We start from the raw sequence: 15150 nt of genomic DNA, 5'->3' as shown, positions 1-15150 counted from the left end.
CCGCCCAGGATGATGGTGCAGCCAGGCCAAATCTGAGTGAATGCCATTGCGACCTGATGCACAGGGTCTCAGCACCACTCAGGTTTGGGCCCTCATTTCCCAACAAATTTGGGCCGTAGGCACATGAGTAGTTTGCCTATGCGTTAATCGGGCCCTGGTCTTATCCCCTGCAATCCAGCTCTTGTCTCCTCTGCATTCTAATCAGGAAACTTTTCTTCACATTGCCTGGGCCCAGCAGGTTGCCACTGAGAGCACAGGAGAGGCAGGTTCCCTGCTTTTGGTTCCAGGGCCAGTATGATTTTTCAAAGGTTTATAACTTGACCAAATTTGGGCAGATTTTCATGGGGACAGCAAAAGACACATCCCTGATACATCTGTTTATACACAAACAGTGTAGTTCATGGGTTCTCAAACCTTTCCATGTTTTAAGTTCTCATGAGTACCTCCCCTCTGATTTGCAATTGAGCAACATCTTTGTGGCAACTACAGCAATTACTCATGTAATATTAGGAAAGTATTCAGCATTTTTCAGTGCAATTTAGCAGCTGGAAACAAGGAAGGACAGTATCATGTGACCAGCCAGCTATCTGCAAACCACCAGCAAACATTTCACAGAAGAATGCAAGGAGCCCATGGCATGTGCAATGCACTCAGGTCTGCAGGGTGTGACACTCTAATTTAAATTGGAGTAACATCCAAAGTGTGTTAGGTACTGTCCAAACACAGATGCAGGCCAGGACTACACTTTAAAAAAAAAAGGGGGGAAAAAGCTCACCAGTATAGCGATATGGGCAAATCCTAGTGTGGACACAACTTATATAGGCAAAAAAGTGCTTTTGACAGTATAGCTTATACCAGTTTGGCAAGTGAAATAAGCTACATCAGAAAAAGCACTTTTATGCCTGTATGACTGTAGCTACACTAGGGCCTTTGCCAGTATATAAGTGTCACACACACACACACACACACACACACACAAAGTCACACCCCTAAACAACATTACTATACTAGAAAAAGTTAAGACCTGGCAAAGATAGTGCTCTGTCCGAAAGTGCATAGAATTTTCTGAACAACACTGGAATCCTGCAGAAGGAAAGAAGCTATTTTATACAGCCCTGTGACAGGATAATGTTACCTTACACAGTCCAGGAGCCAACACACCTAATCAGCAAAGAATTATGGCTTTAAAAAACAAGACTTTCATCAGGTTATTGTTTAAGACAAAAAGCATACAATAAACAAAAATATGGACAGTTCCTCCCACAAATGTACGGCTGTATCTTCACAGCCGAAGAGATGTGTGTTTTCCACCAAGACATCTATCTCAATGTAAAGTCCTAGTGGAGTAAAGGCACAGGTAGCTGTTACTTTGACTAGCTACAGTGAGTTAAAAATTACGGTGTCTTGTTTCCACTAGGACTTTACATTGAGCTAGATGTCTTGGTGGAAAAAAACATCTCTCATTTGCATTGGAGATGAAGTCTATGTCTAAAGACACATGGGCCCTGGTTTTCAGAAGTGCTGAGCACCAACTCCAGCCGAATCCATGGGAGCTAGTGGCGCTCAGCACCTCTGAAAAATTATGTGAAAAGAGAATACACGAAAAACTGGAAAGGTGCAGATAATGGTTTTACTTTCTCCTCCCAATCCCCCCACAATAATCAAACTAATTTTCCTCAGATGTAAAAATAAAGAGCCCTTTACATCCTGGCAGCTACATCTACTCACATGCAGCAGGGGCGGAGATTGGGGGGAAAATGATGAAGTTTTGCCCCCCCAAACCAGAGTTGATGTGTGTGTGTGGGGGGGTCACACAGGGTCACGTGCCCCTATATCTCTGCCTTCCATTTAGCACAGAGGTTTTCAAATGAGGGGAGGGGGTGTGTGGAGGAACACTCATGGGGGCTAGGGTGACCAGACAGCAAATGTGAAAAATCGGGACGGGGGTGGGGGGGTAATAGGAGCCTATATAAGCAAAAGACCCAAAAATCGGGACTGTCCCTATAAAATCGGAACATCTGGTCACCCTAATGGGGGCAAGCGGTGTCTCCAGGCAGCTCAGGACAGCCCCTTGGAGGCTGGGCTTGGAGAGGGTGGCCAGGTGTCTGGTTTTTGACCAAAAAGGTGGTCGAAAAGGGAACCTGACAGTGTCCAATCAAATCTACTGACTGAACACCCAAAGTCTGTTTTTTAAATATTATAAAGTTGGCAACCCTATCTCCGAGCCCTGCCATACGGGGCTGGCCTGAGCTGCCTGGCGTCACCACTCCCCACCAAACATTCCTCCATGCCCCATCCCCAGTTTGAAAACCTCTGAGATAAATGGAAGGCAGAAATCTGGGGGTGGCACATGACCCTGTGTGCCACCCATGTGTCATTTCTGCCCCCCCAAACTAAGCCTATGACAGAACCCTCTGATCATTTCCAGAGTGACAGAAGGTGATCAGCTCCCCATTTCTAAACCAAGCAGGTCTTGGACAGAGTAGGGAGTTAAAACCAGAACCAGCTGGCCAAACCCCTTTGGAAAGAGTGGGGCTGCTGTTGAAAAGGGCCTTGAATCTGATTGGGAGTATTTTAAACGCTATGTTGATTGTGGCACTATTAAAAAGTGCCTAGACCGATAGCTCAGCCCCTGGCTCATCAGGGCTTTGCAGAGCCAAAGCCAGTCCTGCCCGAACTTCAGTAGATTTGGGGTGCTTTCGGGTGGGGATCGGTGAAACTCAAACTTTCAGGAAGTTCCTGACCTGCCCAGTCCCAGCCACTGTTCATTCCCCCCTCCCACCGTCGGGAGTGTTAACCAGCGAAGGGGCAGGAAACGGACGGGGGGACATTGTCTGTGGGGAAGCCAAGCTGCCCCCGAGTGTAATACCTGGTCCGCAGAGGCGGGTTGTAAAAGGCCTGGCTGCTCCCGGGTCGCCGTCTGCTCTGCGCTCTCACCTGGGCGGAAGCGAGCGGCTGGATTTTGACCGCACCTCACCGTCACCTGCAACACAGGAAATCAGCCGGGCGGGCGCCGCGTACGCACATACCACAGCGCCGCGGGCGAGCTCCGTGCGGGTCTCAGCGCAGGACAGGGGGACTCGAGGAGAGAGGACTCGGGAGGGGGAAAGGAAGGTAGGGAGAGAAATAGGGAACGCGGGGAGGAACAAGGGGTGGGAGAAGGGAGTGGAGGGAGACAAGAGGGAAAGAAGGACAAGAAAGGCACAAATTATTCCCAAGCAAAGGGGATGATGGGGGATGGAGAAGCTGGGGGGGGGGGAGAGTCAAAGAAATGGGTCCTTTCATTTCCAGCATGTAAACATGGTCTTGAACTCATACCAGGGCTGGCACTACAGCTGAGCGTCCTTTAACTAGGATCTCTCAATACCTGAATACCATATTGGCCCCTGATCCTGCTAACACTTACACACAGGCTTAGCTTTACTACCATGCCTAGCTCCATTGATTACAATGCCACTGCTCGCCATAGCAAAAGTACAAAAGTCAACTCTGGTAATATTTGTTGGTTTCCTTAAAGCCCCAGTGCCTGGATTCAGGTGGTTAGAGAAGAATCTCAGCTTTCATTAAAAAAAAAAAAAAAAAGACAAAAAAAAAAGTAAGTTTCTAGTCCTCGTGGCTGTGGAGGAACGCACCCTTAATAAAATGAACCCAAAGATTTTTTTAAATCTCATGAGTTTTAAAGCCAATCGCGTGATTTCTGGATGTTTGGAGTTGGCAATACCCTGAGCGCATGCAGGACTGGGGCCTTGGATGGAAGCTTTGTATTGTCCTTGAAAACATGATATTTCAGTCTGTCCATGGACAGTCACTCATAGTTGCCATTTGGAATTCAGGGGTTCACTGACTGTAATAGGGTGACCAGATGTCCTGATTTTATAGGGACAGTCCCGATTTTGGGGGCTTTTTCTTATATAGGCACTTTTTACCCCCTACCCCGTCCCGATTTTTTACACTTGCTATCTGGTCACTCTAGATTGTAATAAAAAGGAAAGAGAAAGAGGACACAAAGCCAAGTAAAAAATTCAAAAGACTTTAGGCTGGTGACATGTTTGACAAATAACTTTCTGAGATACCTGTAAACATAGTCCATAAAAATCTGGATGGAAAGAAAATGTAGTTTTAGAAGAGGCTGTTGGAAATGGTCAATCAGATCTTCATAGTGCAACAAATCAGTGGCTAGCTAGGATTTTATGTCTGTCGTTACCTGAAAACTGCAGTTGCCTGGAACTTCACAACAGCAACATAGAACTCGCCTTGTCCTGCTTTAAAGGCACTAGCTCCTACCACTTCAACTAAAGAGGAACGGCCATTAGCCATCAGCAGCATAGGGACTTGGACACACAGTTGAGTCATTCTGATTCTAAACAGAGAGAACAGTGGCACACAAACATACTATATTATTATTATTGTTTGTATTATCTTAATGCCTAGGACTCCCAGTTGTACTGTGTTCCAAAATAAAATAAATCCAAAATCAACTATTTACATTATTTGTGGTTCAAAAATTGATCCCTAGTTCTTTTACATTCATGAAAATTCTCTCGTTAGCAAAGAGGCAAAGACAGGCAGAAACAAGCAAGTATTACCATTCATCTTGGATGGTAAATAATCTCAAAGGGTAAAAATTTGACCCACCAATATAAAACCAATCTGTTTTCAGAGGTGCTGACGGGTAACTGAAGCCTTGACTTGTTTTCTTCAACACTATAATTGATAAACTCTAGATGTATGTGAAATAAACTAAAAAAGAGGACAAGGTAGGTAATATGATGTTTTTATTTGAACAACTACTTTGTAATAATTCTTTGCATTTCTATAGCACCTTTATCCAATTCAGCAGCTGAAAACTGATGCTGCACCAATATGACATAGTTTGAAACAGCAAGACTCTTTGTACAGTAGTGAAGTAGATCGACACTAGGGATTTGGACAGGTGCAGGTACATTGGTGCAAGAATCCCCAGTGTATAGATAAGCTCTGTATTTATTAAAATTTGTGAAGTACTCTGTGATCCTTGGATAGAAAAATGATGGCTAGAGATGACACTGTTGGGATTTGGAATTTGTGGTTTCAGGGAGCCTGATGTCATTTCCACACTACAGTTTTTCTAATGTTAAGAAACTGTTTTTAACACAGGTTTAAATGAGTTTGGTTAAGCACATGTCATTTTGCCATTGGACATAACTGCATTGTAAACCACATTTGGAGTCTGGGTTATTTGTTTAATCTGTATTTGCAGATGTTGATTTTAAATTGTATGGTGTGAAAAACTAGTCTGGACAGGGCCTAGGTATTTACTGATGTTAATGTGTTTGTCATTTATAGTGATCAATAAGAATCATTAGTTTTTTCTTTGACATTTTGAAAAGTAGAACAAATTTGTATACCTTTTTGTATAATACTTGGCTGTAGGAAAAAAATGTTGTACCTTGTGGGTGTGTCAGTTAGAACCAATTATAACCTGCCTGACCTGCCATAGCAGTAAAATGTCTAGCTGCATTTTATTTGTCCTGGTAAAATGGCCATACTGGGTCAAACCAAATGTCCATCTAGTCCAGTATCCTGTCTTCTGACAGTGGCCAATGCCATGTACTCCAGAGGGAATGAACAGAACAGGTAATCATCAAGTGATCCATCCCCTGTCACCCATTCCCAGCTTCTGGCAAAAAGAGGCTAGGGACACCATCCCTGCCCATCCTGGCTAATAGCCATTGATGGACCTATCTTCCATGAACTTATCTAGTTCTTTTTTGAACCCTGTTATAGTCTTGGACATTTTGCTTAAAATTAACCCCCAGTGTCCAGGAACTTCTCTCCCACCAATGAGCAATGTTTGGGTTGGAGGAAAATATGAGGCAGATACACTTTTTGCTCCTCTCCATCCACAATCCCGCCAAAAATTAGAGACTTTTTAAAAAAATGACATTCTAAAAACAAACCTCTACAACAATAATAAATCACATTGGTGGGTTTGTTTTTTGTTTATTTTTTTGGCCTGCCCTCCGGTTGGTTGGTTTTCTTAACTTTCAGGGACTGGCTGCCTCTTCCCCTCTGTATGTGTTTTCCCCCACCCCCACATATTTGTGTCTGAAATGCACATTAAAAGGATGGAGAGAAAAACTCCCTGTTTGTAAGTGAGGGGAACTTCATGTTCTTTCTGCTAGTCCCTGGCCTGTTGTCAGAAGTGGATTCAAACCCACCTCCAGACTGCATCTGGAACACAGCACCTTAGCCAGCCTGACAGCTCATCCCTGTGGGAAGGAGGATGGAATTAATCTCCCTCCTGTTCTCAGCCCCCTTCCTTCTCATTCTGCCTACCTTTGTCCCCAGCCCCTTCTCCCTCTCCAGCCTCTCCTCTCCCTTGTTATTCTTCCTCCAGCCTTCACTCCTCAGCTCACTCGCCTGCCCACCCTTCCATGTTCCCACAATGCAAAGCGCTTCGGACACCGGCAGCCGAGCTTCCTAACCATAGAGAGGAGGGAACGTCTTGAGTGAGGGCAACCCAGCTTCCTATACTTTAATACAATGGGGACGCGGTAGCCATCTTGACTAGGGGCAGCCTGACTTCCACCGGTAGAGGAAGCAGAGGAGGCTCGGCAAAGGGCACGGCTTGCCTTCAGCGCGATTGACACTACATGGCAGCCATCTTTGATGTGGGCAAAGTACCCAGCTGCACACTGAGCCGCCCTTCCCCGCGAGGCCGCCTAGGGCTGAGGCCGCGGCGGCGGCGGCCCGGCTTGGTTTCCATGATGATGGCTGCCTGGCCGAGGCGACGGCTACTGCTGCTGAGGAGGCGTCAAGCGGCAGCCCGCTTGCTGGGCGTCCTGTGGCTGGCGTGTGTCGCCGCGGAGGGCGTTGCCGGCGGGGAGCCCCCACTCAAGTGCGACGAGCTGAGGCTGGGGCAATATCCTGAGTCTGGCTGGGGTTGCGGTGGGGGGCTCGGTTACCATGGTGACGCCTGGTCTGTGTGTGTCTCTCTCTGTGGCTGCTCTCGCCTGTGTCCCAGGGCCAGCCCCTGGTGCTCCTGTCAAAGGGAGTGTGGCGAGGCTTGTTACTACCTCCCCCCCATCCCATGGGATGCGCCCCCCCCCCGGCTCTTCAGGCCACTCTGAGGTAACCGCAGCTGAGATCAGCCTCTGTGAGGGGTGCAAGATCTTTGCTTGGGATGGTTTGGGGGTCTCTTCTTCCAGCCCCCATTAGTAGTGAAATTTCAGAGGCTCTGGATAGTGACAGTAGCTGAGGAGAGTGACTGAGCTGGTTAATAGGGGAAATGAGAGATTCTTTCCTGGGGTTTGTGGTTGGGGGGTTTTTTGGGGGGGGGGGAGAGAGGGGTCTCCCTTTTGTTTTGTTAGTGTTCAAATCACCCAGAGGTGATGGTTCTGCAGGACATAATTCATTTGGGAGGAAAGAGATCAGCCTGTAGTTTTGAATCTGCAGACTGCGGTAGGTAGAAATATGGGGGTGACATATTCCTGTTGGGAAGTTATTGACTGTTTAAAGGGGGGTCACATCTGGCTCCCACCTTCTCCCTCCAATAAGTTAATTGTTGATAGTTTTTGACAATTGCTGACATTAATGGAGATCAAAAGTGGAAGGTAAGCAAGGAAAAGTTGACTTCCCATCCTGCTTTATTTGGCCCTTGGAGTTCAGTCTTCGGTAACATAAGTAGGAAGTTTTACAATTCAGTCCCTGTTCAGGATTAGTCTGGTGCAGATGTGTGACAGTTTATGATTTTCAAATGATTACTTTTCATTCTGTTGGGTGGTGTTGGTAGGTGGAACCTCTTTTTAACCAAATACTTGACAGCGAATCAGTCATCAGTTGATAGACTACTGGTGTGCATTGACACTCATCCTAAAACGCAAGGAAATAAAAGCTGGTTTTGAGGTGCTTGATTTCCCTCTTTTAATAGAGAAGGTTTTTTTACTCTTCTTATAAGAGTTAGCCACTTATATTTTCTTCAGGTGTTATTGGTAACGGCATTCAAACGTGCAGCCTAGGGAAGTGTGTTTCTGTATTACAGTAACTCCTCACTTAAAGTCGTCCCGCTTAACGTTGTTTCATTGTTATGTTGCTGATCAATTAGGGAACATGCTCGTTTAAAGTTGTGCAATGCTCCCTTCTAACATCATTTGGCAGCTGCCTGCTTTGTCCACTGCTTGCAAGAAGAGCAGCCCGTTGCAGCTAGCTGGTGGGTGCTTGTAACCAGGGTCGACCGGCAGCCCCCCTATCAGCTCCCCACTCCCCTAAGTTCCCTGTGCTGTAGCCGCCCAGCAGGCTATCAATTGCAGGCTATCAATTGCTGGCAGTTCAGCCCTCTGCCTTGGAGCTGCTCCCAGAGACTCCTGCTTGCTGTGCAGGGGAGGGGGGGCTAATGTCAGGGTGTCCCCCTCCCCCCTGCTCCTGCACCCCACTTACCCCTTCTCCATATAGAGCAGGGAGGGGACACGGAGGGAGAGAGAGACATAGAGAGCTTGGGGCAGCTGCTGTCTCAACTTCCTGATCCACTTAAAAAGACAATGCACTTAAGAGTGGGTCAGTTTACTTAAAGGGGCAGTGTGCATCTCTCTCTCCTACACACAAGGTGTGTGTCTGTCTCTGTCTGCTATGCTGTCTCCCCTCCCTCGTGTTTGTGCTGCCTTGTGTGAGAGGCTACGTTAACAACGTGTTAACCCTTGAGGGCTCAGCTGAGTGCTAGTTCATCATTTAGTAGCAAGGCATTCCCTGAGAAATATCTCTCCCTCTTCCACCCTCTAACTTCACCACCTCAACCAAGCTTCACAATTATCATAGTTGTGAACAGTATTAAATTGTTTGTTTAAAACGTATACTGTGTGTATATCTATATAATATATAGTTTTTTGTCTGGTGAAAAAAATTTCCCTGGAACCTAACCCCCCCCAATTTACATTAATTCTTATGGGGAAATTGGATTTGCTTAACATCGTTTTGCTTAAAGTCGCATTTTTCAGGAACATAACTACAACGTTAAGCGAGGAGTTACTGTATAGCAAAGCAACAGCTCTGCTATAGTTAAGATTGAGAGTAGCTTACTGTTTATTTTCAGTGCTGTATGAGACTAGGGGAAGGAAAACTGACTGAACTGAGAGCTCTCAAATCCTAGGTGGGTGAAGAGGGTGTAGTACATTGAGTTACAGAACAGTTAAGAGTTTGGTACAAAAAATGGTTTTCCTTAATTATTTGAACATATATTTGTGAAGATCCCAAAATAGACAATAGCACACAAGAACCACTGAATTGTACAAATCACACAGCAAACGGTAAGGCTTTCAGAAGTCTAATATACATTCTGATCAAAGGAATTTATCAAGGAACATGTTCAACTCGTGCCCTTATAGATCTGCAACTTGGTTATTTTGAAATGTAATGCAATATTATTACTGAATTCATTTTGTATGCAGTTCCATTGAAAGTATAGAGAACCTGTATGGGTTTATTTTGTTTTCAGTAGAGCGTTAAATAAAATGCTTAAAACACTGGCAGAAATCAGCAGAGCCAAGTCCAGTAGTTTGTTTAGTGTTTGGGTTGGTTTGGTTTTTTTTGGGGTGTGGGAGTTGGTTGGTTTCTGTAGATCTCTTTGACTTGGGATGTATACTCTCTAGGTTTCTACCTTTCATAAAAATTAAAACAAATGATCCCTCCCCCTTAGATTTAGTATATATTTACTAAAAGAACAAACTTCAAAACAGAACCTCTTTGAAGACCTTCATGTTCTTCAGATATGACTTCTTAAGAGAGCACTCGACTACAGGAGACTTTTGGTGTTATTAAGCTATCTTTTTCTGGAGGTGACATATATGTGTGTTTTGGAGTTAAATTACCTGGTAGTCACCTGAGTGTCACCAGTAAAAATACTTAAATTAGTGTCTCATTTCACTTAGAATAGTGTTCATCTTGTAAGATGTTCTCAGACTGAGTGAAGTAGTGAATTATGTCAGTTATAGACCTGGGCAAATAATGCAAAAAATGTTCTGGGAGCACTCAAATTTAAAACTGAACACACTTTCTATGTTTGTACCCCTCTGGCATTCACTTTCCAGAAATATCTGAATGATAATTTTACTAACTCAGATGGCTACAAAAAGCTAATTTCAAGCTTACACTGTGGAGCATTCACAGATATAGTATTAAATATTGGGGGGGGGGGGAGGATTTCTCATTACAGCAGAGGAACAATTCTTGATCTGAGCCCTGGTATACAGGAAACAAACTGGAAATAAAAAATTCTGCAAACCTGATTATCTTCTCTGCTCTGAGAGGGTCCATGCTCCAAGTGCTCCTTCAAGCCCTGCTCCTGATTATAAGAGTGAACAGAAACAATACTATATGGCTTGAGACCCATCACAACTAACAAGTTATTGAATAATTTACAGCTAATTCAGAGTAAATTTGAACAACAAAGAAACTCCAGGAAGTTGTTGTAAGCTCAGACATTCGGTTAACAGATTAATTTTTTGTATTAATTTTAAATTAATTCACCAAGTAAATTGTTCTTTGTGAATTATTTGCTCAGCTCTAGGCAGTTTTAAGAAAATCCCAGACTATTTATGTGCTCCCTTTTTATTCTAAATGGACCCTGCAACATCTGTTGTCTCTTCCTCCAGAGTGGCATCTCAATAAAAAGTTAAATCCATAAGTGACCATATAATCTAATCACATTGGGGTTGCCAGAAGCTCCAGACCCTATTCTGAAATACCATTTTAGCCCCCACCAATCCTGTGAACACAGATGTTTAACTTCAAGTACATGAGTAATCCCACTGAGTTGCAGGATTGGAGCCTTAGTGATGTCAACATTTTGGATGATAATCTGTGGCTTTTACCATTTGAATAAATTACTGCCTGTTCTTTAAGTAGATCAGAAAACCACCTTCAACCTCTTTGTTTCTTAAACAAAAATACAACTTTGTATCTACCTACCAACCTACGGGACTTATATGGCCCCCATCACTATAGTATCTGAGTGCCTCCCAATCTTTAATGTATTTATCTTCATAACACCCATGTGAGATAGAGTTGTACTGTTATCTCCATTTTACAGATAAGAAATGGAGGCATTGAGAGACTTAAGTGACTTGCCCAAGGTCACACAGGATATTTGTGGCAGGGTAGGAATTGAACCTTGGTTTCCCACAGAGCAATGCCCATTACACATTCATGCAGAACCAGAATGGGTCTAACATAGCATTCAAAAGTCCACCTTTGCCTCAGAATCCACCTACCAGACTTGCCTAATAACGGAGTTTTTAGTCCCAGTCCAATTTCTAGTGGCAATCTCAGAAAAAAGACTACACTATCTTCTTGTCCCGGGGGCTATTGGAACAATAGTGAAGTTTGGAAATTAGTGGAGAAATGTAGGCGATGGCCTGTAGGTTTGTCAGGCTGACATAATTTACAAGTACTGAAAGTCAGAATTAAAATAAAGGAAAAAGACCTGAAATGTTGTCCTGCTTAACACCTGATTTCAGCATTAGAAAATGGCAAGTTGTGAACTCAGGTGGGGTTCTGCAAACTTTAGGAAACATCACTTTTTCTAATTCTTAACCTTAGCAGTTATCACTTAAAATAAGAAAAACAGTATTTCTCTCTAGTTTGATGAGGAGAAACTGGCCAAATAAAATGCACTCAAGCAATTAGAATGCTTTACCATAGAGAGAGAAAACATTTAAGTTGACTGTGCTGGTTTCTGCCATTCCCACAGTAAAATGAAAACTTTAAGGATCTAGAAATTGTAACATTTAGGTGAGTCATCTGATTTGTGTGTTTAATTTCCCCCCCAGGATAAATGTTAAGCAATGCAAGACAGGTTATAGTATCTGTTCAAAAGACCCAGTCATCAGTCACACCAGCAGTGTATTGTATTGGGTATCTGCACTTCCATACGCACCGAGTTCCTAATCTGCTAGGGGGTGCTCCGCCCAGGCCCCGCCCCCACTCCACCCCTTCCCCCAAGACCCCACCCTGTTTCTTCCCACCCCTGCTCCACCCCTTCCCCACCCAGTTCCGCCCCCTTCCCTGAGCACTCTGTGCCCTCGCTCCCCTCCTCTGTGCCTCTGACACCGCGAAACAGCTTATCTGCAGCAGGAAATAGGGAGGGAGAGGGAGGCGCTGATCTGCAGGGCCCGCTGGTGGGCAGGAGGCGCTGGGGGGGGAGGGGTAGGTTCTGGTAGGGGGGCTGCTTTTTCCCGTCGTGCTCCAGCACCGGCGCACCCATGGAGTTGGCGCCTATGTGCACTTCAGTGGACAGGTAGAACTTATCATTTCTTTCACTCTGCGTTTTTGGAATCTCAATGTGTACCGTGGTGCATGGCCTGTTATAGCTCAATTTAAATAATCTACATTGTGTCCTCAGTTCCATGTCGTCCAGCACCAAATATTACTTGTAAGGATCACAGTGGCAATGAAAACAACTTTACTGGAAAGGAAGTTGGATTTTACAAACCTATTGCATGTCGTAATGTGTAAGTCAATTATTGTGCTTTGTTATAAGTTTGCCTCAGTTTTTATGTTACTAATTTTAAATGGTGTAGCATGTGTTGGCAAGAGGGAGGAGGGAAAAGGGAAAGACAGATGAATCTACTTTGTTTCAGTATATTAGATGAGAGAAATTAGTTATTAGAAACATTGCATCGCAAATGTTAAGTTAACTAGCATGGAACTTGAGAGATGTTCTAACAAAGCTGTTATTTTGCTTAAGGCCAAATGTATAATTATTTAAGTAAATCTACCTCTGTGCTAGATTTTTTTTTTCTTTGATATTGCTTCTGAGGGTATCTACACTGCAGTCGCAGGTGTGATTTGCAGATCTGGTAGGCATACCCATGCTAGATTTAAATGATCTAACACTGTAAATAGCAGTGAAGACACAGCAGCATGGGCTTCAGCACAAGCTAGTAATGTAAGTGCGTACCGGAGGGTACCAAGCAGGCTTGTACAGCCCACTCTAAAGTACATGGGACTGTGTCTTTACTGCTGTTTTTAGCATCCCAAATAGATTATAGCTAGTGCAGGCATGCCTACCTGTGATGCAAATCACACCTTTGATTGCAGTGTAGACATAGCGTAAGCCTTTGATTCTGTTAATAGCTACTCTGCTGAACAATTGTCCTGAAACAGAAATGCTTCTTGTCATGGAAAATGTGAACTTTAGGAGGACTGAAACCTTGTTCCAGCAGTCCTAAATACCCATTTTACAGGAACCAATTCTCACCTCTTCTCTTGAGTGACTTGATGTCTACAAACACACATTTTTCATTCTAAAGGGCCTGATAGTCAGATCCGTGAAGATGACTCAACTGACTTAGTTCTACATACAGATTGTGAACCGTGCAGAGTGTTGTCTGGATTCTTTCTAAGCACTGCAATTATTATTTTTACTCTTCAATATTGAACACTAAAGATGACAGTACACTTATCAATGTTCTTTGTTTCTCCTCTTTACTGCAATCCTGGAGGACTTTTCTTTATAAAGTTGGTCTTTTTTGTTGTCCAGCTGCAGAATCTTAGGAAATCGTAGCTCCAGCAATCCTAGCTGAACTTTGCCTACATCACTAGCGGGAAAGCCAGTTCCCGCTAACTTGATATTCTTATTATTCATCAGTTTGCTTATCTCAGCCACCTTCTTGTGAAATGTTAGTGTAGTGTAGCTCAGTCCAGTTCCACCACTAATTTCTCTATACTTATTTTGCTGGACAGTCTAAACTCAACACACCGAAGGCCAACATATTATTTTAGCAAGCCACAGTAAACTGCTAGCTTAGTTAATTGTGACCACCACTTTCTATCAGAATTATTGCTCTCTGCCACATCTGTGATGGAAGCCGGAGAACAAGATGAAATCTAGCCTAATGCAGTAGAATTTTCTCCCCTCCTCCCTAATTGGAATATAAAGCAATTCCTAGGGTGGTTTTCCCCTTGTTAGATTTTTCTGAATTAATATTATTTCCAGTATTGTGCTTGTTAAATTTTTATTGGGTTCACAACTGAGAACTAAAAATTCAAGAAATGAAATTGGAACAGTCCTTCTGTGCTACCTCTCAGTTAGGCACTAAAAGCAGTTTTCTTCCCATGATTACTTAAAAGAATTTCCCTGGCTTCACCATTCCCATGACTATTTATACAGGAAAGCAGCTTTTAGCTGAGTTGTTTAAAACTCTTATAAATTTCAGCTGTGGCTACAGGCAGAGTTTTGCATGCACTCTTGAAAAATGTCACAAAGCATGTAGTGTGCTGTCATTTCTAGGAAGGGTAAATTCCTTAATATTCCCAACTTTCATAGGTGTAACAAGTTGTCAAGTCTATATACAGGTAGTTATAATGAATATCTGCATAGTTAAAACCATTACCAGTCTGTTATTAGGCCATTTTTATCCCTTAAGTCATGGTAACATTATTCTACACAGGTATTCGATATTACAACAGTAAACCTAACCATCACTCCAGGGGCTTTTCTGAGCTTTTTCAGTGCCTCATTTGAGTTTTGTTGGAGAACTTGACTGTCCTCTACTAGAAAGAAGTGAACGGAATTTAAAACAAGAAAATTGTATTCAGAAATAACTTTTTAAAGTGATGGAATTCTCATATTGATATTTATATAACATCTGTCACTTTCAAATTGTGCAAACATCAGTGAGTTCTCTGAAGCAGTTAAGTATTGTTTTACCTTAAAGATGGGATGGTGGAGAACCAGAGGTTGTGCCTTGCTCAAGTCCACAATTTAGGACTTGTCTACACGGTGTTTTAGTCTGCACAAGAGTGATGTAAATTTTAGTCCACACTAGCATGTTGTCCACTAACTGGCCCATGTGACCTTGCTGGAATGCACTAAAAGTTCAATAGGGTCTATTAATCTAGTCCCATTTCAAACAGTACTACATGAATATGCACTAGGGAATGTTTAGTGCATGCCAGCAGGGTTCACACAGGCCAGTTAGTGTATGATATGCTAGAATGGGCTAAAATTTTACACCCCTCTGGTACAGACTAAAGCACCCTGTAGACAAATCTTAAGTAGCAGATCAATTATTAGAACTCAGAGCTAGAGTCTCAACAGTATGTCAGTCCACTAGATAAAGCTATCTCTCTGTGTTGCTGTTGAATAAAGTTGATACAGCTGCTTGGTGTGTGTAT

The 15150-nt window shown here is 43.5% G+C and overlaps 1 protein-coding gene across 1 annotated transcript in view; it reads left to right on the top strand.

Annotated features, from left to right (window-relative positions):
- The first annotated feature begins 6746 nt into the window (after positions 1 to 6746).
- TM2D1 (TM2 domain containing 1) overlaps positions 6747 to 15150 on the top strand; it is a 36369-nt gene continuing 27965 nt past the window's right edge. Inside the window, exons 1-3 of the mRNA XM_065409568.1 lie at positions 6747 to 6904; positions 9208 to 9281; positions 12374 to 12482. Of these exons, the coding sequence (XP_065265640.1) occupies positions 6747 to 6904; positions 9208 to 9281; positions 12374 to 12482 (341 nt within the window). The remainder of the gene's footprint in view (positions 6905 to 9207; positions 9282 to 12373; positions 12483 to 15150) is intronic.

Source organism: Emys orbicularis, chromosome 8 (assembly GCF_028017835.1).
Source record: "Emys orbicularis isolate rEmyOrb1 chromosome 8, rEmyOrb1.hap1, whole genome shotgun sequence".
NCBI classification, from domain to species: Eukaryota; Metazoa; Chordata; order Testudines; family Emydidae; genus Emys; species Emys orbicularis.
Note: the sequence above shows the minus strand (reverse complement) of the source record. Positions and strands in the feature narration are given on the sequence as shown.